The sequence below is a fragment of the Pongo abelii genome, chromosome 15 (assembly GCF_028885655.2).
Source record: "Pongo abelii isolate AG06213 chromosome 15, NHGRI_mPonAbe1-v2.0_pri, whole genome shotgun sequence".
Lineage (NCBI taxonomy): Eukaryota > Metazoa > Chordata > Mammalia > Primates > Hominidae > Pongo > Pongo abelii.
The window spans coordinates 73456916-73482753 of NC_072000.2; the positions used below are offsets into that span (position 1 = coordinate 73456916).

At 41.4% G+C, this 25838-nt stretch overlaps 1 protein-coding gene across 7 annotated transcripts in view; it reads left to right on the top strand.

The window, feature by feature from the left end:
• The window catches only part of EXD2 (exonuclease 3'-5' domain containing 2), a 91084-nt gene extending 67833 nt beyond the window's left edge, over positions 1 to 23251 (top strand). For all 7 annotated transcript variants that reach the window (XM_054530235.2, XM_063715598.1, XM_054530237.2 and 4 more), the window contains 7 exons: positions 9706 to 9962; positions 11366 to 11492; positions 15578 to 15909; positions 16921 to 17027; positions 17282 to 17417; positions 18447 to 18803; positions 21772 to 23251. In XM_054530235.2, the coding sequence (XP_054386210.1) occupies positions 9706 to 9962; positions 11366 to 11492; positions 15578 to 15909; positions 16921 to 17027; positions 17282 to 17417; positions 18447 to 18803; positions 21772 to 21988 (1533 nt within the window). In that variant the 3' untranslated portion in view covers positions 21989 to 23251. The remainder of the gene's footprint in view (positions 1 to 9705; positions 9963 to 11365; positions 11493 to 15577; positions 15910 to 16920; positions 17028 to 17281; positions 17418 to 18446; positions 18804 to 21771) is intronic.
• The last annotated feature ends 2587 nt before the right edge of the window (positions 23252 to 25838 follow it).

Genomic DNA, 25838 nt, shown 5'->3' on the forward strand with positions numbered 1-25838 from the left:
GAACACTTAGGTTGATTCTATATCTTGGCAATTATGAATGGTGCTGCAGTAAACATGGGTGTGCAGTTATCTCTTTGACATACTAATTTTATTTCACTTGGGTATATATCCAGTAGTGGAATTGTTAGACCACAATATTGAGTTTTTGAATCTAAGTGTTTGTTTAGACCTTTAGTTTCTTTTAATAATGTATTTATAGTTTTCTGTGATTTTTAAATTTAAGTATAAATGGAGATTTTAAACATTTTTCTGTTTCTGGTACATGGAAAAATGCAATTGAGTTTTACATATTTCTCTTGTATTAAGGAATCTTTCTAAACTCACTTATTCTAATTGCTTGTAGATTCTTTTGGATTTCTATGTAGACTATTATCTTTGAAAATGACAATTTTCTTTCTTTCCCGTCCTTGACATTTTTTCTTTCTTTTCTTTCCTTGGTGTACCTGGCTAGGATCACAGTACAGTGTTCAGTAGATGTGGTGATAGTGGACATCCTTGACTTATGCCCTATCTCAAAATGACAGCTTTTAACATTTCACCTTGAAGTATAATATCTGCAGTAGGTTTGTAGATCCCTTTATCAGCTTAAATATGTTCATTTCTATTCTTGGTTTGCTAAGAGTTTTTTTTTTTAATAATGAATGGTTGGTGAATTTAATAAAATGTTTTCTGCACTTCTTGAGATAATTATATATCTTCTCTCTTTATTCTGTTATTGTGTTGAAATACATTGATTTTTGAATTCCTGGGATAAATGCCCTCCTCCTGTCTGGCTCCTGCACCTGGACAACTCTTGCTCCTGTTTGAATGCCAGTCTCAGACACCATCTCTCTCAGCAAGTGTTTTGTCTCTTTTTTTTTGAGACGAAGTCTCGCTCTGTCACCCAAGGCTGGAGTGCAGTGGCAGGATCTTGGCTCACTGCAAGCTCCGCCTCCTGGGTTCACGCCATACTCCTGCCTCAGCCTCCCGAGTAGCTGGGACTACAGGTGCCCGCCACCATGCCTGGCTAATTTTTTGTATTTTTAGTAGAGACGGGGTTTCACCGTGGTCTCGATCTCCTGACCTCGCGATGTGCCTGCCTCGGCCTCCCAAAGTGCTGGGATTACAAGCGTGAGCCACCGCGCTGGGCCTTTTTTTTTTTTTTTTTTTTTTTTTTTTTTTTTAAGAGACAGAGTTGGACTGGGTGCAGTGGCTCACTCCGGTAATCCCAGCACTTTGGGAGGCCGAGGTGGGCGGATCACGAAGTCAGTTTGAGACCAGCCTGGCCAACATGGTGAAACCTCGTCTCTTCTAAAAATACAAAAATTAGCCGGGCTTGGTCGCAGGTGCCTGTAATCCCAGCTACTGGGGAGGCTGAGGCAGGAGAATCACTTGAAACTGGAAGGCAGAGGTTGCAGTGAGCCAAGATTGCGCCACTGCACTCCAGCCTGGTCAACAAGAGTGAAACTCTTTCTCAGTCAATCAATCAATAAGAGATAGAGTTGTCCTTTTGCCCAGGTTGGAGTGCAGTGGCTCAGTCATAGCTCACTGCAGCCTCAAATTCCTGGGCTCAAGCGATCCTCCCACCTCAGCCTCCCAGGTAGCTGGGACTACAGGTGCACACCACCATGCCTGGCTAATCTTTTAATTTTTTTGTGGAGATGGGAGTCTTGCCATGTTGCCCAGGCTGGTGTCAAACTCCTGAGTTCAAGCAGTCCTCCTGCCTCAGCCTTCCAAAGTGCTGGGATTACAGGTGTGAGCCACTGTGCTTGGCCATTGTCAGGCTTTGATTAAAAAAAGTTATGCTAGCTTCATACAACAGATTAGGGGTGTTTCCTATTTTTATGTTCTCTGGAAGAGTTTGTATAAGATTGTCATTCTTTTTTACTTAAAATGTTTAGTTTGAATCTACTGGTGAAGCCATCTGGAGTTCTCTTTTAAGGGAAGTTTTTGAATTATGGATATAATTTCTTGAATAGTTATAGAGCTATTAATATTTTCTATTTCTTAATGTCTCAGTTTTGATGTTATATATTTCATCTATCATCTAAATATGTTATCTTTAAAATTTTTAAATTATTGGCATAAACCAAGCATAGTGGCTCATGCCTGTAATCCCACCACTATGGGAGGCTGAGGCGGGAGGATCACACTTCAGGCAAGGAGTATGAGACCAGCCTGGGCAACACAATGAGAATCTGTCTTTACAAAAAAATTAAAAAATTAGCCTGGCATGGTGGTGTGAGTCTGTAGTCCCAGATACTCAGGAGGCTAAGGTGGTAGGATGGCTTGGGCCCAGGAGTTCAAGGCTGCCGTGAGCTATGATCACGCCACTGCACTACAGCCTGGGCAACAGAGTGAGACCCTGTCTCCCCCTCCAAAAAAAATTATTGGCTGGCTGGGTGAGGTGGCTCATGCCTATAATCCCAGCACTTTGGGAGGCCAAGGCAGGTGGATCACGAGGTCAGAGTTCGAGACCAGCCTGGCCAACATGGTGAAACCCTGTCTCTACTAAAAATACAAAAAAAAAAAAAAAAATTAGCCAGGTGTGGTGATGCGCACCTGTAATCCCAGCTACTCAGGAGGCTGAGGCAGGAGAATCACTTGAAGCTGGGAGGTGGAGGTTGCAGTGAGCCAAGATCGTGCCATTGCACTCCACCTAGGTGATAGGGTGAGACTCTATCTCAAAAAAAAAAATTATTGGCATATATTTGTTTATGATATCCTCTGAAAATTTTTACCCCATTTGGTAGATATCTAGGAATGTCTCTTTTTTCATTCCTGACTTTGCTTACTTGTGCTTCTTTTTTCTTCATAATTCCTTCCATGGGTTTATCAATTTTATTAGTCTTTTCAAATAACCAACTTTTTGCTTTGTTGATCTTCTTTATATTTGTGTTTAATTGATTTCTACTCTTATTTCTATTGTTTCTTTCCTTCTGTTCTCTTGGGTATAATTTCTTAGTCTTCATTATTCTTCAACCAACTTTAATCTGACATCTTTCCATATTACTCCACTGAAACTGATCAAGTTGATGGCTTTCTTGTTTTTTAGTCCAGTGGACGCTTATTTGGACTCGTTATTCTTGCTCTCAAAAGCATCACACTCACATTCTTCTATCTCCTATCTTATTATCCTTTCTACTTTTTCCTTTTTCTGATTCCTGTTTTACCTGATATCTAAATATTGAAATGGGTCAGGCTTGGTCTCTTCTGTATCCACCCCAGATATTGCAAACTCAGATGCCTACAAGAGCCAAGCAGGTTCTGTAAATGAATGATATAGAGTGATTGTTTGCATTTTTTAATACATAGGAATGTTCTTAAATTCATAAGGAAATGTATTACTTTTCATTTTTTCTTTAAACATAAAGCCTCTAGGGTCTATCTTTCATTTTTGTAGCTTTACTAGCAGTATGGATCCTGAGAAATATTTCTTTGTATTAGAAAAATAGTGGTTACAAATACGATGGTAAGTGGAAGACGACATTTGGCTTCAGTTGAAAAGACATTATGGTGAATTAGAGAATTCATGCCTCGTATAAATGAAAAAGCTGCCATATAGTTCAAACCAACTGTTACTGGATTGTCCAGTTCTTTAAAAAGAAACTTGGAGTATGGATTCTTTAAAATGTGAACTCTACTAATTTAAAAATTCTGGCATAAGTTTTTAAATACGTGGAGACCAAAAATAATATTATAATAAAAGCATGTCTGTGAGTCAGCAGATGGATCCGTGGGCCACTAATTTATGTCTTCTAATTTACATTCTTTTCCTGTATTCCCATCTAATTGTATGGCTTTAAATACCATTGATATGGTGATTACTCTCAAAATCAGAATGCCAGCCTTTCATATTCACCTGCCTACTTGACATCTCTCCTTGAATGTCTAATAGTCATCTCAAACTTAACACATTCCTAACAGAATTCATTCTTGATTTTTCTTCCCAAACTTGTTATCCCTAGTCTTCCCCACCTTTAAGATTAAAATCAGTGAGACATTCGTCTCTCAGTGGGTTGTCCAACAGGATGGTGATATGATTGAAAGTCAGAAATAAACAGATAGTATATGTTAAATTTCTTTAATGGCAAAATATATGCAAATCCAAAGAAGTGGTTATACAAAGCAGGAAATAACAGCATGCTATCACAAAGAGGTATAGATTTCTTTGAGTTACCTATAATGAGGTGTAACTGTGGATAAATCACCTGTACAAAATGAATATTCTGTCATCTTTTTGGAGCTATTATTGCCCTTCTCCTGAGGCAGGTGGAGACATTAAATACCTTTTTGATCTCCTGACTCCTGCCTGGTCCTTTCTGGAGACTCTGGCTACATATTTCCTTGCATAACAGGTACAAATAATTGGTGCAATAAAGGCTGAGCAAGGTGATTTTCCCAAAACCATCATCCTGTAGACCCAGTGTATTAGTCCATTCTTGGCCTACTATAAAGAAATAGCTGAGACTGGGTAATTTATAAAGAAAAGGGGTTTAATTGGCTGTGCAGGAAGCATGGCCGCATCTCCTTCTGGTGAGGCCTCCAGGAGCTTTTACTCATGGTGGAAGGCAAAGCGGGAACAGGCGTCTTACATGGCAGGAGCGCACCAAGATGGCGGGGAGGTGCCACACACTTTTTTTTTTTTTGAGACAGGGTCTCACTCTGTCACCTAGGTTGGAGTGCAGTGGCGCATTCTTGGCTCACGGCACTCTCCACCTCCCAGGCTCAAGCGATCCTCCCACCTCAGCCTCTGGAGTAGCTGGGACTACAGGCGCATACCACCATACCTGTCCCCATGTTGCCCAGGCTGGTATCAAACTCCTGGACTTAAGTGATCCGTCCACCTTGGCCTCCCAAAGTGCTGGGATTACAGGCATGAGCCACCATACTCAGCCACCACACATTTTTAAACAACTATATCTTGTGAGAACTCACTCAGTATACAGTAACAAGGGGGAAGGGTGCTAAACCATTTATAAGAACTCCATTTCATGATCCAATCATCTCCCACCAGGCTCTACCTCCAACATTGGGGATTAGAATTCAACATGAAATTTGGGTGGGGACACAGATCCAAACTATATCACACCCCTACTACCTCCTGAGTCCAAGCTTCAAGTATCTCTCACCTATTGCAAATCTTCCCCTGACTGGCCTCCCTGCTTTGACTCTTGCGCATGTACAATCCTTTCTCCATACAGTCACCAAAATATTTTTTAAAAATGCAAATTAGATTGTGTCAGTCCTCTGCCCAAAACCCTTCCATTGCTTAGAGTAAAATGCAGATGGCCAGGTGCAGTGGCTCATGCCTGTAATCCAAGCATGTTGGGAGGCCGAGGCGGGTGGATCACGAGGTCAAGAGATCGAGACCATCCTGGCCAACATGGTGAAACCCCGTCTCTACTAAAAATGCAAAAATTAGCTGGGTGTGGTAGCGAGTACCTGAAGTCCCAGCTACTCAGGAGGCTGAGGCAGGAGAATCACTTGAACCCGGGAGGCGGAGGTTGCAGTGAGCCGAGATCACACCACTGTGCTCCAGCCTGGCAACAGAGTGAGACTCCATCTCAAAAAAAAAGAATAAAACGCAGATGTCTCAATTACCTACATGCTCTTAAGGTCTTACTTGCTGTAGCTTCTTTCAGCATCTCTGATTTTGTCTCCTCCTGCTCTCTTTTCATCCTACTCTTATCAGCATCTAGCCACATTGGGCCTTAGTTCTGTTGCCTGAACAGGGTAAACTCATTCCTATCTCAAAACCCTGGTCAAAATTTAACTGATACATAAACTCCACAGACTAGGGGTGCTCATTAGTTAACCTGTTCCAGCCCAGAAGATGGTCCCATGTCATTCTTTACTCTCTGCACCCTTCGTGAAGTCATTTAAAGAATCACAGGCCATTCCAGAAATTATTTTTTATGAATACTGTTTTATTTTGTTGTTTTTTTTCTATTTATTTATTTATTTATTTATTATTATTATACTTTAGGTTTTAGGGTACATGTGCGCAATGTGCAGGTTAGTTACATATGTATACATGTGCCATGCTGGTGCGCTGCACCCACTAACTTGTCATCTAGCATTAGGTATATCTCCCAATGCTATCCCTCCCCCCTCCCCCCACCCCACAACAGTCCCCAGAGTGTGATGTTCCCCTTCCTGTGTCCATGTGTTCTCATTGTTCAATTCCCACCTATGAGTGAGAATATGCGGTGTTTGGTTTTTTGTTCTTGCGATAGTTTACTGAGAATGATGATTTCCAATACTGAAGCCAAAATGGATTATCCCCTGGCTCCTGGAAGGAGGACTCTAACCCAATGTTCTCTAAATGAATCACTGAAACAGCAGAGTGTTAGAAATTGTATCTGTAATGATTGTTGGTATTGTTCAGTTAAACTTTGTACTTTTGTGTATATATAACACATTAATACAGTATTATATGTGTGTAATTTATAAATATATATAGTATATGTCTCAAACATTTTCATATATTTTGACTAATTTTAAAAACCCTAGATTAAATAATGCTAATAAGACCACTGGTTTAAATAATGCTAATGAAATTAAAACGTGTCACTTTTTAATAATGTTGATAAACCAAGGGTTTCTTGTTTCCCATGAGTAGTGATGTCAGGGCAAAAAGAAATTAGCAAAAAGGGGGAAATATGAGAAATAGAGACTAGATATCTTATTCTTTAAGCTAAACTGACTCTCCTAGAAACATTATTCTTCCAATTATATATTCAATATAAGTTATGTACCTAGTGGAATCATAAACATTTGGATTCCTAGTGAGAAAACTTTGATTATAGTATATTGGATCTTAAGCACAATCCAGAAACATTAAAGACAACTCAGTTTACCTATCTGTCTATTTATCTAGTTATTTATTTAATGTATTTTATCTTTTTCTTTTCTTTTTACTCACCACTATATTAACAAGGAAATTAATGTATGGTAGACAAATGAGACCTGACTCTAAAGAGGTACAAATATCGAACCTTAGGAATTTGTAGTGAGTTTTATGTCAAATTAGCAGTACTAGTTATTAAAAGTAGAGATTTATAGCTTTTTCTTGGAGAAAGCTGATATCACAGAGGGAAAGAACTACTCATTAATTTTTAAAAAGGTGATTTGGTCACATCCAGATGAATTATTAGAGAACAGGAACCCCAGTAGTCATGTTTTTCATAGGTCTTTGTAACCTTGGCTGAGCCTCAAGAAATAGACAATGAGATCAAACTGGCGCGCTTTCGTGTGAGGATATGAAAATAGCCCTCATTGGTAAAGCAGTGCCTAAGAAGGAAGCCTAAGTCTTTTGTGAGTTAGATCATGGTTTTACTCCGCCTTAGAAAAGAAGTTGAGGGCCAGAGGGCCGGGCATGGTATCTCACGCCTGTAATCACAGCATTTTGGGAGGCTGAGGTGGGTGGATCATTTGAGGTCAGGAGTTTGAGACCAGCCTGGCCAACATGGTGAAACCCTGTCTCTACTACAAATACAAAAATTAGCTGGGTGTGTTAGCGGGCGCCTATAATCCCAGCTACTCGGGAGGCTGACGCAGGAGAATCGCTTGAACCTGGGAGGGAGAGGTTGCAGTGAGCTGAGATTGCGTTACTGTACTCCAGCCTGGGCAACAGAGCGAGACTTGGAAAAAAAGTTGAGGGCCAGAGCCCTCCCCAATTTTTTTTTTTAACAGCAGTTCTTTTGTGATCTTGACTGTTTCCTCTGTGTGATTTTGGTCACTTCAATTATGCAATGTACCTCCTCTGATTAATTGTGACACTTTGCTTGAAACATTCCTTTGGCATTTACCATGTCATTTTCTGTGTGTGTGAGCTTCTGTTTATGTGTATCCCTCCTACTCCTCCTATAAGATTATAAATTCCTTAAATCAGCACGCTCTCTTCCATTACTTTGTATGCAACTGTGGCACTGCAGGCCCAGCAGGTAGCTAGTACAGTAGCGAAAGGACCACATTGCCCTAGAGCAGAGTTTCTCAGCCTCCTCGCTGTTGACATTTTGGGCAGATGATTCTTTTTTGTACATTGTAGGATGTTTAGCAGCCTTCTGGCCTTTACTTACTAGATGCCTATGTACTTCCTCCCCACTTGTGACAACCAAAAATTTTTCCAGATATTGCCAAATGTCTCTTGGGGTACAAATTTACCCTCAATTGAGAACTACTATTCTAGGGACTGGGAAATTTAGGTGATAGTGTGATAGTCCTAGCTTTCCCATGATCTCACCATATTTGGTCAAACTGATTCACCTATATTCCTCTCCTGACAAGTGAGAAGGATTGGAATTTATTGGGTGCTTAATCTGGGTTCTGTGGATAGCTTTAGGGAAATTTTAATCCCTTGAAAATGTATGTGAGTTTTGTGTGTACATTTTTCTAGGAATAACATCCTTAGCTTTCAGCATTTTTTCAAACTTATCTATGACCCCAAAAAGATTAAACCTCAGCCAGGCACAGTGGCTCATGCCTGTAATCCCAGCACTCTGGAAGGCCGAGGCAGAAGGATCACTTGAGGTCAGGAGTTCGAGACCAGGGCGACATGGTGAAACTTCATCTCTACAAAAAATACAAAAATTAGCTGGGTGTGGCTGTGCGTGCCTGTAATCCCAGCTACTCGGGAGGCTGAGGCAGGAGAATAGCTTGAACTCGGGAGGCGGAGGTTGCAGTGAGCCAAGATTGAGCCACTGCACTCAAGCCTGGGCGACAGACCCAGACTCCGTCTAAAAAAAAGAAAAAAGATTAAACCTCGATCACTTATTGTATAAAGTTTTTTATATCTTTTAAGATTTAAAGGCCCTAACATGCTCAATATACATTTTTTTTCTTTTTATGAATGCCATTTGTGACTAGAAAATGCTGAGAAAGCACTTTGTGCTACCAGGATTTATTATATTATCAGGTACCACTTATTTACAGTACTCTATCTTCTACCTCTTTTTAAAAATTGGATCTTGAGTCAGTGATGATAAGGTAAATGACTAGAGTTATCTGCGTGTACATTAGAGAGGCTGGATTAAAAAAAGAGGATGTTTATCATTTCGCACTCTACTCCTTGGCCTTTTTTCCTTAGCCTTTTTTTTTTTTTTTTTTTTTTTTTTGAGACGGAGTTTCACTCTTGTCGTTCAGGCTGGAGTGCAGTGGCGCAATCTCGGCTCACTGCAACTTCTGCCTCCCAGGTTCAAGCGATTCTCCTGCCTCAGGCTCCCATGTAGCTGGGATTACAGGCACATGCCACCACGCCCAGCTAATTTTTATATTTTTGGTAGAGACGGGGTTTCGCCATGTTGGCCAAGCTTGTCTTGAACTCCTGACCTCAGGTGATCTGCCCACCTTGGCCTCCCAAAGTGCTGGGATTACAGGCATGAGCCACCGTGCCCGGCCTCCTTAGCCTTTTAAAACCAGCATGTTCCATATGACTGCCAGTGTATGTCCCAGAGCTCCCCTGTGTCGGCTGGTCGCTGTTGATGGACTTATATTTCAGGCCTTGGCGTTTGGGGTTCTAGGTAACCTTTGTTTAGGCCGCTGCTTCACAAAGTCCATTGCATTTGTTACTGTAGGCTTATCTGTAGATGCAAACCAAAACCTGGTCAGATGCTCCCTTTGGGAAGTTAAGGATGTACCTCTTAGACTTTTTTGTCACAGTTATATGTTATGCTCGCTGCTGTGCTCAGGTGTGAACCACCACCTTGTCTTCCTCTGTTGCAGGTAAATTTGGAAGGCAAAGCCAGCCCTCTGTCACTTCTACAAATGGCCTCCCCAAGTGGCCTCTGTGTCTTGGTTCGCCTACCCAAGCTAATCTGTGGAGGAAAAACACTACCAAGAACGTTATTGGATATTTTGGCAGATGGCACCATTTTGAAAGTTGGAGTGGGATGCTCAGAAGATGCCAGCAAGCTTCTGCAGGATTATGGCCTCGTTGTTAGGGGGTGCCTGGACCTCCGATACTTAGCCATGCGGCAGAGGTGTGGTTTGTATGAATACTGGGATTCCTGTAGCTGCGGGACAAATATTTTAGCCAGATTTGTAGATGCCTGGGACTCAGTAGTGAAACATGTGAAATTGTATAGGAGCCTAGAGTCTTCTAAGATGCATATTGAATTTGTGAGGAGACATTCCAACTTCTGTGAAACTTTGGTTACCTAGAATTGGCCTTTTTAGATCAAACATTACTGAGGTATCTCTCTAAGCTACAGGCTAAAAGCTGGTGGTCCCACTGGCTAAATTATGGCTGCAAAGGGTTTTTGGTTTTCTTTTTTCCCATATGATATTTTTGGAAATTTTTATTTAAATCAAGAAGATTTAATGTAAAAATCTGTATTTCTGGCTTCTCTTGAAATTAGGTAATCTGACTACACTGAGTCTACAGTTCTAGATGGCAGCATTTGGCTGGGTAGCATATGTGCCCTTTAGACGAGCATGCTCTGTTTAGTTTGCCAGAGTCCCCACCATTCCCATTGTAACCCTGGCTCCTCCTGATAAGCCTTTGAGTTTGCAGAGCCTGCTTTAGGCCAAAAATGATGGTAGACCAGCCCTTATCTGGGAGGAAGAGAGATTTCCTTTAGAATTTTATTCCTATGGAAATTTGATTTCAGCTTGTCTTTTCGGGGCGGGGGGTCATAATTACCTCCTCATGTTTATGTATGGGTCCTCATTTATAACAACATGGACTGAAACAGCCTCTTGCCCTGCCTGAAGTGACACAGTCACTAAAAGTTTGGAGATTTGGTAAACTAAGAGAAGTCCTGATTAAAATCTGTACTTATCACAATTTTTTAGTATAAAATGAAATTTTATTTTAGTTTGTTAGTTTGGCTTATATAAAGCTCTTATAAGTGAAGTATAATTTTTTAAAGTAATACATTAAGATATTGCTGTGAAAATTAAAACTCTGTGAAAGTCTATGGAGTATAACAGTAAAAGCCTCCCTTCATCAGGCCCTCCTTTCTTTGGCACCAGCTCCCCAGAGTGCCACTGTCGCTGTGTGCTGTTAGAGGCAGTGTGGATAGAGGCTAAAAGCTGACTCGGGAGCAGACTGCATGGGTAGGAGTCTCGGTGCTGCCACTTGCCAGCTGTATGACCTTTGGCACAGTACTAAGCCTCTCTGTTCCTCAGTTTCCTCATCTGTAAAGTAGAGATGATAATGTTGCCACCTCACAGGGTTGGTGTGAGTGTTAAATGAGTTAAACTACAGAAAGGATTTATAAAGTGTTGCACAAATAGATAACAAATTATCATTTTCTTTGATGTCTAGTGAGATTCAGTATGTTATCTCTGTTTATTGGCCATTTATATGTCTTTTTTGATTTTCTTGTTCATGTCCTTTGCCCGTTTTTGATGCATGGTTTTGTTTGTTTCTTTCTTTTAGAAACAATTTGCTCTGTAATGGGCTTAGCCTGAAATCCCTCGCTGAGACTGTTTTGAACTTTCCGCTTGACAAGTCCCTTCTACTTCGTTGCAGCAACTGGGATGCTGAGACTCTCACAGAGGACCAGGTACTTCTTATCAGAGTAGTTGAAGAATGGAAGGTCATTGTTTCTGAAGTATAACTGTTTATAAAATTCAAATTCTCAAATATAGTATAAGTATTGGATGGAGATGCCTTAAAATAGATTCATTCTCTGGTGATACTCCAGCTAACTGGTCTACAATAATCACTTAAATAAAAGATAAGAGTCCTGCTTGTTTTATTTTTGAGATGGAGTCTCACTCTGTTGCCCAAGCTGGAGTGTAGTGGTACCATCTTGGCTCACTGCAACCTCTGCCTCCTGGGTTCAAGCAATTCTCCTGCCTCAGCCTCCTGAGTAGCTGAGATTACAGATGTGCACCACCACGCCTGGCTAATATTTTTGGATTTTCAGTAGAGACGGGGTTTCACCACGTTGGTCAGGCTGGTCTCGAACTCCTGTCCTCAAATGACCCACCCACCTCAACCTCCAGGTGTGAGCTACCATGCCCGGCCAAGAATCCTGATTTTTTTGAGCATTTACTATATGTTGGGCATTTCAGAAAAAGGGATTTTTTTTTAATGAATACAAATGTATAATTTAAAAAAAATATAGTGTTATAAGTGTGTAGGAGTTATAACTTATTTTAAGAAGCAGTAAGTAGTTCCCTGCACTACCTTTCCCCATTCCTAATCCTTCTTCCTTCTCCTCAGAGGCAACCACTTTCATTTCTTTCTGGTAATTATCATTATACTTCTAAATTACATGCATGCGTTATTCTTTCTTATTTATTTATATTATCTTTTGACATCATACTATGGAAGATACGGTTTAGTACTCTTGCAGCTCCCCTGTCCCTAGACAAATACTTCTCTTTCCCATCCTCCCAATTTAGGTAAATCATCATTTTTATCAGGTTAATATCCAGTATTTATATTGTTTATAGCTGAGTCACATAGTAAACTGCAGTTACTTTTATTTCCCAGGATTAATAATTAGTATTTTGTTTGCATAGTGTTCCATGTACCTATTGTTTCCACCCCAGACTCCTTATCAGAACTATGGATCTCCTCTGGGCTGGTTCAGACACACGTCAGGTCACTTGTTTCATTTTCCCTTGGAGCCTTCTCTCCTAGAGCCCTCTATCATCTGGCTCCTCCCAGGACAAACTGCACTCTAGGCCTGCTGCCCAACTCTCACCCTGGAATTTGCATTTACCATCAGCCTGGAATTCCCTTCACCTTTCTCTTTCATAGTAGATCCTCTGTTTTTTAAATTCCATGTCTTCTTCCTTTCTTGCCTTGGCAGAGTACATTCAAAACAGCTTCTTGAGAAAGGGAGCATGAGCAGTAAAAAAAAAACAAAGTCAGTAACTGTGTCTTTTCTCTTAGGTGACTTAGTTTCTCCACAGATGAATCTTCTAGTATTCTATTCAAGAAGTCTAAGTCCCACTGCCTATATTCCAGTCACTGAGTGGGGGAAAGGTGCCAGTGGTCTTAACATTCAGTGTGTAATCTCTCCCTTAATCCCCCTTTCTTCAGGTGACATTTTGTCCCTCCCTTCAGTTTTGCCTGGTATTACCAGGTCCAGATCCTCTGTGGTTTAACCATTATATGATTTAAACTTTTACTGTCTTTTGGGCTAGGGGAGGGATAGTTGTCTGGCCCTGTGCTGTACAGGAGGAGATCAGGGTGTAAGTGTTCTCTATAGAGATTTCACCTTATCCTTCTGTTTTCGCCCTTGCCTTCACAGATACCTGGTGTCTCCATTCCTTATGCTTTCCTGGTCTCTGTGGCTCAAACTCATTTGAACTTAGGCTTTTTGCCATACCACTTGCATAGGCCTAGTTTCAACCTTGCTTGCCGAGTCAGTTACCACTTGTTCATCCTTGAGAAATGTTAACTGGTTTCCAAAGTAGCTACACCATTTTGTATTCCCACCAGCAGTGTATGAGGGTGTCAGGGTTCTGCATCCTTGCTGACATTTGTTATTGTCAGTCTTTTCCATTAGAGCCATCCTAGTAGGTATGAAGCAGTATTTCATTATGGTTTTGATTTACATTTCCCTTGTGACTAATGATGCTGGGCATCTGTTCATGTGGGTATTGGCCATTTGTATATCTTCCGTGGAGAAATGTCTATTCATACATATCCTTTGCCCATGTTTTAATTGGGTCATTTGTTATTTCATTTTTGAGTTTTAGGAATTCTTTGTATATTCTAGATCCTTTTCAGATAGATGATCTATAAAGTATTTTCTACCACTGGTTGTTTGAAGCACAATAGTTTTTAATTTTGATGAGCTCCAGTTATCAGTTTCTTTTTAAAAATCTTTTCCTTTAATTGCTTATGCTTTTGGTGTCATAGTCAAGAAATCATTGCCTCACCCAAGGTCATGACGATTGGCTCCTATATTTTCTTCTAAAAGTCATATAGTTTTAGCTCTTGCATTTAAATCTGTGATGCATTTTGAGTTAATTTTTGTGTGTCTTGTGAGGTAGGGGTCCACATTCCCTCTTTTGCATGTGGACCTCCAGTCATCCTAGTACCATTTGTTTCTTCATCATTAGAAAATAATGTGTTAAAGAGAACTCTGAAGTCTTCTCATTCAAGCACACATTCTTCTGTGGGAAACAGTCTGCTAATAGATAATGTAGATTGTTGGATCTAGGTGGAAAATTTTATCCAAACTTGTTTTACTCTAAAAGTATAAATGATCCTTACTAATAGAATTATTCACTGGCTTGGTTATTAAAGGTGAACTAATAGAATTTTAAAGTCCTTACACTTTTTGTTGGGAAAAGCTATTAATTTTAGTTTTTTTAAAATTTAATTTAGTTTTTTTTAAATTTAATTTTATTTATTTATTTATTTATTTTGAGATGGAGTCCCACTCTGTCGCTCAGGCTGCAGTGCAGTGGTGCGATCTCAGCTCACTGCAACCTCTGCCTCCTGGGTTCAAGCCCCAGGTTCAAGCGATTCTCCGGCCTCAGCCTTCCCAGTAGATGGGATTACAGGCGCGTGCCACCGCGCCCAGCTGATTTTTTGTATTTTTAGTAGAGACGGGGTTTCCCCATGTTGGCTGCGCTGGTCTCAAATTCCTGACCTCAAGTGATCCGCCCGCCTCAGCCTCCCAAAGTGTTGGGATTACAAGCGTGAGCCACCGCACCCAGCCGAATTTTAGTTTTGACCACAGTACTTTTTTTTTTTTTTTTTTTTGAGATGGAGTCTTGTTCTGTTTCCTAGGCTGGAGTGCAGTGGCATGGTCTCAGCTCACTGCAACCTTCGCCTCCTGGGTTCAAGCGATTCTCCTGCCTTAGCCTCCCGAGTAGCTGGGATTACAGGCGTCCACCACCACACCCAGCTAATTTTTGTATTTTTAGTAGAGACAGGATTTCACCATGTTGGCCAGGCTGGTTTCGAACTCCTGACCTCAGGTGATCCATTCGCCTTGGCCTCCTAAAGTGCTGGGATTGCAGGTGTGAGCCACCATACCTGGCCCACAGTACTTTTCTTTATGACCAGCTTGCCTATCACCAGTTGCTTAGGAGAATGACTTACCACTATTAAATAAATAAATTCCAGGAATGGGCCCTGTGACTTTGATTTGAGGCCCATGTTTGAAACCTATTTGTTTTCTTTGTTTTCAATATCTTATTAATAGATATGGCAGGTCATTTCTGATTGACAGTCACACAGGCCTCTTAATGAATCATGATTTCAGCCATCCCAGAGGATGACTGCCTCCAAAGTGAATTTCATGTACTAGTTATCAGGCCTTTGTTAATTACCCTTCCCCCAAACTTGAGAGAAATCTGTCCAGCAATTTGGTAGCAGATAGAAACTTCACTGATTTATATAGGTGAGGATTTTCCAGCATTTAGAGTAAGTCATTATTTTAGCTATTTTAGTTAAAAACATAGGGAACATGAGAGTTAATCATACTATTCAATTTACTTTTGTGTAGTTGGAAAATTTCTATAATAAAAAGTTTTAAGGAAGTATATGGTGCCCAGCTTGTCGTACATTTTGAATTAGGATCCTAAGAGTTATCTATTTCTTTGTGATTGACTTTGAAGTTGTTCTCTCTGGTTTGCCTTCCAGATTCCACTGATCTCTGACTTTTCTCTTTAGGTAATTTATGCTGCCAGGGATGCCCAGATTTCAGTGGCTCTCTTTCTTCATCTTCTTGGATACCCTTTCTCTAGGAATTCACCTGGAGAAAAAAACGATGACCACAGTAGCTGGAGAAAAGTCTTGGAAAAATGCCAGGGTGTGGTCGACATCCCATTTCGAAGCAAAGGAATGAGCAGATTGGGAGAAGAGGTTAATGGGGAAGCAACAGAATCTCAGCAGAAGCCAAGAAATAAGAAGTCTAAGATGGATGGGATGGTGCCAGGCAACCACCAAGGGAGAGACCCCAGAAAACATAAAAGAAAGCCCCTGGGGGTGGGCTATTCTGCCAGGTAACTGAGTCACTCCCTGTCTAGTAAAGAGTCAGTGGCCCAGCCTTAGCAAAGGGTGTGATGCTTCCCTGGGGTCTGGGGAGAAGGCTTGTAGTAGGGGAGCAGCAGCTCTCCAGGGGTTAATCTTGCTTTTTCTTTCCATCAGAGACGTTTGATCTCTCCTTTGCTTTATTTGTGTATTTTTCTCCTTTTCCCTTCTTTTACTTTTTTATTTATTGACAGTTGGAGTGGAAATGAGGAAAGCTTAGCTTAGTTCTGTCATTGACCCTGATGTGACCTTAGGCCTTAACTTCTCCAACTGTAAATGGGGATATAATTATCATTCCTTCCTTGTTTCAGGCTAGCTGTGGAAAATAAATAACACATAGTGCCTTGTACTTTTCAGGAGAAATGGATTATCTGATTTCTTGTTCATATGTTATTTGATTATTTAGAATGACATCCAGCTCCAAGAAAATGTTACCCTCTAGCCAATGAAAAATGTCCTGTATAACTTATTCCTCTATTGTAGGAAGATGACTAATAAGTACTTTGGAGCATAAATTTGGTCCCTGTAGCAAAGTGCCTTTAGGAATTAATTGGATGATTAAATTGAAGGAAGTGTTATTGCATGTGAGTTAGAAGTAAATCCACATGGCCCTCATTACTTTGGCTTGAACTTTTAAATTTTTAATGTACTTTGTTTAATCCAGTGATTTGGCAGTTTTCTTGTTGCTTGGTTCTTTTTTGCATTCACAGCAGAGCTGTGTGTAAACCACCCGACACACTCCCTAATGTCCTAGTCCATAAGTGTAAAAATTAGAGGCATAAACTCATTCATTTTTAGTTCTGTTTCCTAGCCCAATGCAGGTGAGGATTAAACATGGTTTCTCACTCTGTTTGTTTTTTCCATAGTGGTGTGTTTGACCTTAGTGTTGAGAAGTTTGGGTAACTAAGAAGAGAGCATGAGAAGGCAACATTTTGACCCACAGTTAGCTTCTGGTTTGAGAATTCTCTTTCCTTTCCCTGCAGAAAATCACCTCTTTATGATAACTGCTTTCTCCATGCTCCTGATGGACAGCCTCTCTGCACTTGTGATAGAAGAAAAGCTCAGTGGTACCTGGACAAAGGCATTGGTGGTATGAGATTCAGCTGTCCTTGTTTATCTCTAATTAGGTGCATTGGATGCTGGAAGGAGTGGGGAGTGAGGTAAGGAAGAGGGAGGGATAGAAGAAGGCAGAGAGACCGTGAGATGCATGGGACTGGGTAGACACAACCCAGAAATCGTGTTCTCTGCCAGGCCATAGCAGAGAACAGTGAAGGTAGTGCTGCTTCTTGGGTGTGGTGGTGGGGGCAGGGGGAACAGTCAAACACTGATGTCTCTTCTCTTAAGAGCTGGTGAGTGAAGAGCCCTTTGTGGTGAAGCTACGGTTTGAACCTGCAGGAAGGCCCGAATCTCCTGGAGACTATTACTTGATGGTTAAAGAGAACCTGTGTGTAGTGTGTGGCAAGAGAGACTCCTACATTCGGTGAGTGTGGCATTGGGCCACCCTGGTTGTCTGTGGCAGATGGAAATTGCTTTTGTAGCCATATGCAGAGCCTTTGGGGGCTGTGGCTGTCTGTCCACTTTGGCTGAGAGGCTTGTTCCTAGCATCCAGCTTCCCCAAGAGCTTTGGTATTCTGCTGCCCTTGCTATAGTGGCCCTTACCCCTCCTGAGCCGTTTCCCAGTTTCTGGAGTGCAACATCATACTCAGTAATGGTCTGTCATGGGGACAGTGGTTCCCTTTTGCTCATGAAAGACTGAAGACCAGTTCCTTCAGAAGTTGTGTCCTTCTCATCCTCTCTTGACTGGCTCACCAGCTTTTTGAGCCATGGTTTTATTCATGGAGTATCCAAGTGTCCTGAAGCCTGCTCTGTGCTGTAATACTGTTTCACATCAGGGTCCCTGCACCGTGAGGGTGAGGCTGCCGACTACGTCTGAGTGCCCAGACACTTGGGCTTTCTCCCTGGCTTCTGTGGAGTCACTCACTTTCCTCCTTTCTCCCCTGCAAAGTGAGACAAAGTCATTGCTGCCAAGAGTTTTTCCTGAGAGCTTAGTTCTCCTTAGAAAATAATGATGAACCTGGTGAACCAGGGAAATAGAGTAAGGTATTCCTCAGATGAAGGAAATTGGCTTTTTCAGGTTCCTAGGCCTTCTTGAGAGAGTTGTTTTCCAGGTGTCAAAGGCCATTAGAGTATCTTTTCAGTTCTCTGAGACTTTGCCTTCTGGGAGCACAGCCTTCTCAGAGGTTGTTATTAACCTCTCACTATGCTGGCCCTCCATTGAAGCCCACAGCAGGTGGTCTGTATTTACTTGGCAGAAGAGAGGAAGCTAAGACACAGATGGGCTGAGTGGAATAGGTGATACTGCCTTTCTGTGATCTGTGTTGGGCGGTGGTGCCCAAGGCTTCCCAGTCATGGTTGGGCCCCAGTTAGAACCCCAATAGCCTGTCTGCTGTCTTTCCATGTGCTCTGTCATACACTTATGAGCGCTGCCTTCCGGCTGGGCTTGTTCCAGGAAGAACGTGATTCCACATGAGTACCGGAAGCACTTCCCCATCGAGATGAAGGACCACAACTCCCACGATGTGCTGCTGCTCTGCACCTCCTGCCATGCCATTTCCAACTACTATGACAACCATCTGAAGCAGCAGCTGGCCAAGGAGTTCCAGGCCCCCATCGGCTCTGAGGAGGGCTTGCGCCTGCTGGAAGATCCTGAGCGCCGGCAGGTGCGTTCTGGGGCCAGGGCCCTGCTCAACGCGGAGAGCCTGCCTGCTCATCGGAAGGAGGAGCTGCTGCAAGCACTCAGAGAGTTTTATAACGCAGACACAGTCACAGAGGAGATACTTCAAGAGGCTGCTAGCCTGGAGACCAGGTACAAAGCACAGGAATTGTGGGATGTACCAGGGACATTAACCCTCGTTACTTAGTGAGAATGCTTGCCAGGGAGGGGGCATTGGCTGCTTAGGCACAGTGCCTAGCCTCATGCTTCACCTAGTAGGTGTCTAGTAGTTTAAGATACCTTGGAAGTGGAATAGAACAATCTACTTGAGGATTTCCTTTCCATAGGAAACTTGCTTTTTGTGAGGTGCCTATCTTTGACCTTTTTAAAGATCATACACTTAAGTTCGGTCATTTTTGTGATTAGCATGAGAGTGCAGTTGTGGTGGAGCTGCATCTTACACATTCTATGCAGACGTAAATCCTCATGCCAGCACATGAGATGAAATAATAGTCCAATAACACCCTCAAAGTTCTGAAGTTCCCCATGAGATATAGTACATTCACCCCTCAGTATCCATGGGGGATTGGTTCCAGGACCTCCCTTGGATACCAAAATCCACCAATGCTTAAGTGCCTGATATACAATGGCATAGCATTTGCATATATCCTACACACATCCTCCTGTATACTTTAAATAACCTGTAAATTACTTATAATACCTAATACAATGCAAATGCTATGTAAGTAGCTTTTGTATTTTATTCTTTATGAAGTAATGAGAAAAAGGTTTGTACATGTTCAGTACAGATAGTACAGATAGTTTTTTTTTTTTTTCCCCAAATAGTTTTGTGGTTTTTTGTGTTTTGTTTTGTTTTGTTTTTTTGAGATAGTATATGGCTCTGTCATCCAGGCTGGAGTGCAGTGGCACTATCTTGGCTCACTGTAACTTCCACCTCCCAGGCTCAAGTGATCCTCTCACCTCAGCCTCCCAAGTAGCTGGAACTACAAGCATGCACCACCACACCCAGCTAATGTTTGTATTTTTTGTAGAGATGGGGTTTCACCAGGCTGCCCAGGCTGGTCTCAGATTCCTGACCTCAAGCAATCCACCCGCCTTGGAAGAACTGGGATTACAGGCATGAGCCACTGTGCCTGGCCCCAAATCGTTTTGATCTGAGGTTTGAATCCACAGATGCAGAACCCACAAAGATGGAGGGCCAATTCTATGTGTGGTTTTGTGTCTCTGACTTTATACAGGTCTGTGAGAACTGTGACTAATGAATTCATAGTTCCTATCTCACCTGCACTACAGGGTATCGGCTCACTGAATGGAATGTTGAGCAGAATTGCGGTTACTATGTAAATTACTTTTCTTTTTTCCTTCCTTGCTTTCTCCCTCCTTCTCCGTGAGTACATAGTTGAATTCTTGTGACACAATGCAGTATTCTGAAATGAGAAATGAATGGGCACATGGCTCAGATGGTAAGAGCTCTGGGCTACCATGCGCAGTTCTGCCTCCCAACTGTCACTTTTTCCAACTGTACTAGGAGTTGAAATAAGGGAACTGATAAGTTCACAAAACCTTGAGAGTGATGCTGGTTGCCTATAGGGTTTTGTTAACTGAAAAATAAAAAAGTAACTCCAATTATAAGCAAATATTTAATTTTTTTAGAAAACAAAAAATTTTTGTACTCTGATCCATTACTACTGATCCATTACAGATACAGCAAATATTTATTGAACAGATATTTATAGATATACTATATCTTGCAGCAAACCAGCTAATAAACTTCACATAAATTGCCTTAATTGTTTCTCATGACAACCTGACAAAGTAGGATTTAGATTTCTTACTGGTTAACTGCTATTATATCTTAAATTTAAAAAATTTTTCAGAGTTTTAAAAGAATTATAGAATTTTATCCCCATAACTATTCTGTGAGGTTGTAGAATAGATGTTGTTTTGTAAGTAGCTGGGATTACAGGTGTGTGCCACCACACACGGCTAATTTTTGTACTTTTAGTAGAGGCAAGGTTTCACCTCGTTGGTCAGGCTGGTCTCGAACTCCTGACCTCAAGTGATCCTCTCGCCTTGGCCTCCCAAAGTGCTGGGATTACAGGCATGAGCCACCACGCCCAGCTACCAATATGTTTTCTAAAGCAGCTAAACCTCCCCTTTCAGCCACAGACTTTTCTAACAAATTCATCTTGCTGAATTGGGTAGATGAATGCTGGACTTGTGACTGAGAAGAACAGTTGTTTGGAGACAGGCAAGTTAGTGGGAAGCACATGAGCTAAATATTAATAATAAAGTGTCTGCAGATACCCAGAGACGCCAACACTGCTGGGGTGGTGGGCGTCTTGGGAGGGAGGATTGAAAGTGGGGTATGGATGTAGGGAGAGGAGAGTGTGTGTGGGCAGGGTACTTCCTTGAGGAAGGTCATCTTTATTCACAGGAGGTGAAAGCACCATTCACACGGCATCGGAGCAGTTTTTAAGGACTCTGCTTAGGAAGGAGGGAGGGATTCATCTTCTCATTTAATGGCACCATTTGCACAACTGAGCAACCATAGTAGCATTTCACTGTGACCGAAACACTTCTCACCACTGTGGCTTGGCATCTTTTTGTGAGAAAGAAGGCTCTAAAGAAATATGCAACCTTGCATTTTACATTCGGTTATTAAATTGTGTTGTGAAAAAGTGTAACATGTGGGCCGGTTTAACAGCCTCATATAAATACTGTGTCCCAGAATGAACAACTTAAAAGAGGGGTGAACTGGTCACTGGGTAATCCTGGAAGAAATGGAAGACCAGCATTCTTCATCCATTATCAGCTGGATGGTAGTGCCCCTCTCGTGGGAGCTGAACATTATGAAGTGGCTTTCCTGTCAGTAGAGCTCAGAACCCTCAAATACATTCTGTTGGGATTGCGAGTCGTATGTTCAGACTATAAAAAGGGCAGAGATAAGAAAGAGGATGTTTCGAAAACACCAAAGTAACTAACCCTTTAGGAGTCCTTCAACCTCCCCATTTACCCTTGGCCCGCAGCATTTGAAGCTGTCTGTGAGGCCATCCTGTGCTTGTTTCCCTCAGACCCTTTGTTTTTCATGTCTTGGCAGAATCTCCAACGAAAACTATGTTCCTCACGGACTGAAGGTGGTGCAGTGTCACAGCCAGGGTGGCCTGCGCTCCCTCATGCAGCTGGAGAGCCGCTGGCGTCAGCACTTCCTGGACTCCATGCAGCCCAAGCACCTGCCCCAGCAGTGGTCAGTGGACCACAACCATCAGAAGCTGCTCCGGAAATTCGGGGAAGATCTTCCCATCCAGCTGTCGTGATAGCTGCTTTCCTCCCAGTTAGCACAGGTGGGAAGCTGGAGCCAAGGTTGAAGAGTCGCCTCTTCCCATTTTAGTACATCATTAATTGGCAAAGCCTGGGTGACACAACTCAGAATACTAACCTAGACTAATCCCAGGATGTTTCTGCTGGAGCAAAGATATTGTTTGAAGGAGAGTTTATGGTTTTGGATTTTAAACGGGCAGGGTCTTTTTTCCTCTCTTATTTTTGTGGACAAGAGAGGCCTTCGCCTTTATTTTTACTCTCCCTCTTCTGCTGTCCCTGTGCAGAGGAAAAATGAAGAATTCTCCCAGAAGTGACTTGTCAAGACTTTAAAAAAATGTTTTTAATGCATTTCTTCCTTGTCTAGTGCCTCGGTTTATCTCTAACAGGGGCTGTCCAGTATATCGGTACCGTTAGGAGGGGAGAAAAAGTTCTTCCAAAGGCTGGAGATGTGAACAAGGAGTCAAATTTATTTTCCCAATTCAACTTCATAATTATCATTTCTTTGGCTTCATACTCTCCCATAACTCATGTGGTTGGGATCCATCCCATCTGGGTCACTTCAGTCTACTTCACATACTTGAAAAGGCTTTCCTTTACACTTCCAGGACCAAACAGCAACTTCCTGCCACACGCTTCCACCCTATCACTGGGAGAAATCCTTTTCTGGAAATGAGCCTTTGACCTGGGTGGGGCAGAAAGAACCACAAACTCCATCTCCCAATAGAACTTTGAAATTCACTCAGCTTTTCCTTTCATGCTGTTTGTTGCCTGCTTGTTGCACTCCTCCTGCCCCAGAACTGCAAGATTTTTAGCTTCACCCCTTTCTGAGAGGAATGTTATCTTTTATCAGAATCAGTATCAGTTCCCCTGTATTCTGTGCTTCATCGAATTTGCAAGACTGACCTCTTTTAAGCATTTAATTCACTCCCAGAGTCATCTGGTCAGGTTGCAATATGAGGACTTCTCTGTCTCCTCTGAAGCCTGGGACACTGAGCTTACTTAATACATTAGATGTTCAAAAGAGGAGTGTTGTTTCATCTTTCAAAATGTTAGGCCATCACTTTTCTGAGTATAAAATCGACTTATTAATGATTAGTAATTTTTCTAAAGTATTGGGAAAACTTTCTTATTTTATAAGATCTTAACAAGCTTAAAAAAGAATTTTATGACCAGAATCCAACAAGAGCTCTATTTTGGAATTGTGCCCAAGTTGGTGATGTTTACTCTAAAATTGATAATAAATCTACTTGTAAGCACAAGGCTCACTGGATGTAAATGTAAAACTTCATGGCTTTATAAAACTGGTAAGCGTTCCTAGGGGAGGGGCTTTTTATCCTACAGGCCCCTGCCTCCTGGCAGTGCCGTGGTATGTGTGCATGGATATACCACACACAGTCACCATCGGCCATCAGTAGCAGCCCATGAACCCACGTGCACATCCTGCATCTTGCTCCTCTGACCCTTCATTCCCACTTGTCTTCAAGCAGGCATTTCTGGGATCTAAACTAGAAATCCTTGAAAACAAATAGTATCAGCCACTTTGAGGAATGTGCATTCACTATAGTGGGTTATTATGGGGTCTCTGCCTCCTGGCTGTGTTATGCGGAGCCCAGGAGTGGAGGAGAGCCGTGGAAATAGACGGGGAGAGGCTGGTACTTGGGTTGTGGTAATAGTTAGGTTTGCCACAAGAGGGCACTCATAGATTTGTTTTTATATTCATTCTTGAGAAAAAACGACTGGTTACTGAACGTAACTCATGACTTATGTTTCAAATTTTGCATAGCTGATTTTAAGTCATTTTGATAGCTTTGCAAGAAAAATTTTTCCTTTGAAACAAGGGAGTAGGGCTGTTTCATTTTCTTTCCTTCTAATCCTCATGCCAAGAGGTGAGAAACACTTAAGGTCATTTAAGGTGCTAAGGAAAGAGTTTTCTCATGGAGCTTTCTGTGAGGCGCAGTGAAATAGAGCCAGCAGCAAAGTAGAGGAAAAAGCCAGACTGCGTCACACAAGATTTCTCATCCTTTTCAGGAGAGAGTTACTGTGTAGATTTGAATCTTTTTTCTTTGAGTCTGCTTTGAACTTTAGCAGGCTTTTCCTAAGACTGACAATTGTCGTCTTAAATCAGAGATTTGAGGGTAGACTTATTTTATGGTAAATGTCTATTTTTCTGATATAAAAGTAACAATGCTCATTACAGAAAAGTCTAAACAAAGAATAAAAATTAGCCATCATCTCTCCATCTAAAACAGAGCTAAACTTTGCTGATATATTTATGAATTTCCTTTCAGTATTAAAAAGTGCATATAAGGTGTATGATATTTACACAAAATTGAAGGTCATACATAGATACAGGTTGGTATCCTAACTTTACCCTCTCACTGATTAACATGGTATCATGAGTAACTTCCTATGTTTTTAAATCTTTGAAAATAGATTTCTAGTGGTTCTACCTTATCCATCCCCACACCGTTGAAAATTTTGGTTGTTTCAGATACCTTTATTATCAATGATGATGTGATGAAGTTTCTTGTATATATCTCTTTGGCTCTATCTTTGGTAATTTCTTAAGAATAGAATCTTAGAATTGGATTGTGAAGAGGGGGACTCACATTGCTGGGCTTGAGTACAAATTGACATCACCTTTTAGGAATGAAATGCTTCTCTTTGACCCTTTAGCTCCAGTGTCCCAGCATAGTCACTGGGCTTCATATGAGTAGCAGTGAGAGGACAGTGTCACAGCAAGGGCCTCTCTGCATGCTCCCTGATCATTGTGTTTGCAGGTTCAGCATCTCTTCTTGAGTCCTTCCCATCTTCCAACCTTATTGCCTCATTTCCCCCTTGTAGTCAATGTTTTTTGGAAACACTGTTTATATTTATTTTAAAATAAAAATGTAAAAAAAAGGTAAAAAAATAAAATTTTAAATTTTAAAATATAGACTATAGGCAGATGTTTTTTCCCTGCTACACAAACAATTAGTGATTTGCTATCTCAAAGTGAATGAGGCACAATATTCAGGGATTTGTTACCACTTAAGAGCACAGCCATAAGTTACTTATTGTTATCCATGTCACGGATAGAGATCAGATGACAAAATGTGTTCTGTTGAAATAAAGCCATTTTAATCCTGCATTTTAGACTCTTAAGAATCCAGCAGGCAGAAGGAGGTTTTGTTCACCTTCCTATTCTGCCTATTAGTTTGGGGCCCTAACATTTGTCTGTAAGTTAAGTTCTTAGTTTACCCTGCCTCTCAATTTTTCATTCATTTATTTATCCTTTCTTCCTTTTTTTCCCCTTCCTTATGTCTCAGCCTTATAAGAAGTATCATTTTTTCTTTTAAAGGAGATAGTTTCTCAGTTTGCTAGTTTACTAATTATTATGTATTTTAAATGAATCTTTCTTTCTGGTCTTTTATGTTTCCTATTATAAGATGGTCATTTTTCAAGAGTACCTAATCCCCTTAGGAGTACACTGAGAATCAGTTTCTGTTGGAAGAGATAAACTAAAAGAGGGTATAAGAATGATTCTTGTTTTGATTAACTATTGATTGATCTGAATAACATAAAAATAATACATAATCTCCCCAATACTTTTTTTTTTTTTTTTGACAGGTTCTCACTCCAGACTGGAGTGCAGTGGTGCAGTCATGGCTCACTGCTGCTTCGACCTCCAGGGCTCAGGCAGTCCTCCCATCTCAGCTTCCCAAGTAGCTGGGACTACAGCCTTGTGGCATCATGCCTGGCTAATTTTTTAATTTTTTTGTAGAGATAGGGTCATGCTTTGTTGCACAAGCTGGTCTCAAACTCCTGGCCTCAAGCCATCCTCTCACCTTAGCCTTCCAAAGTACT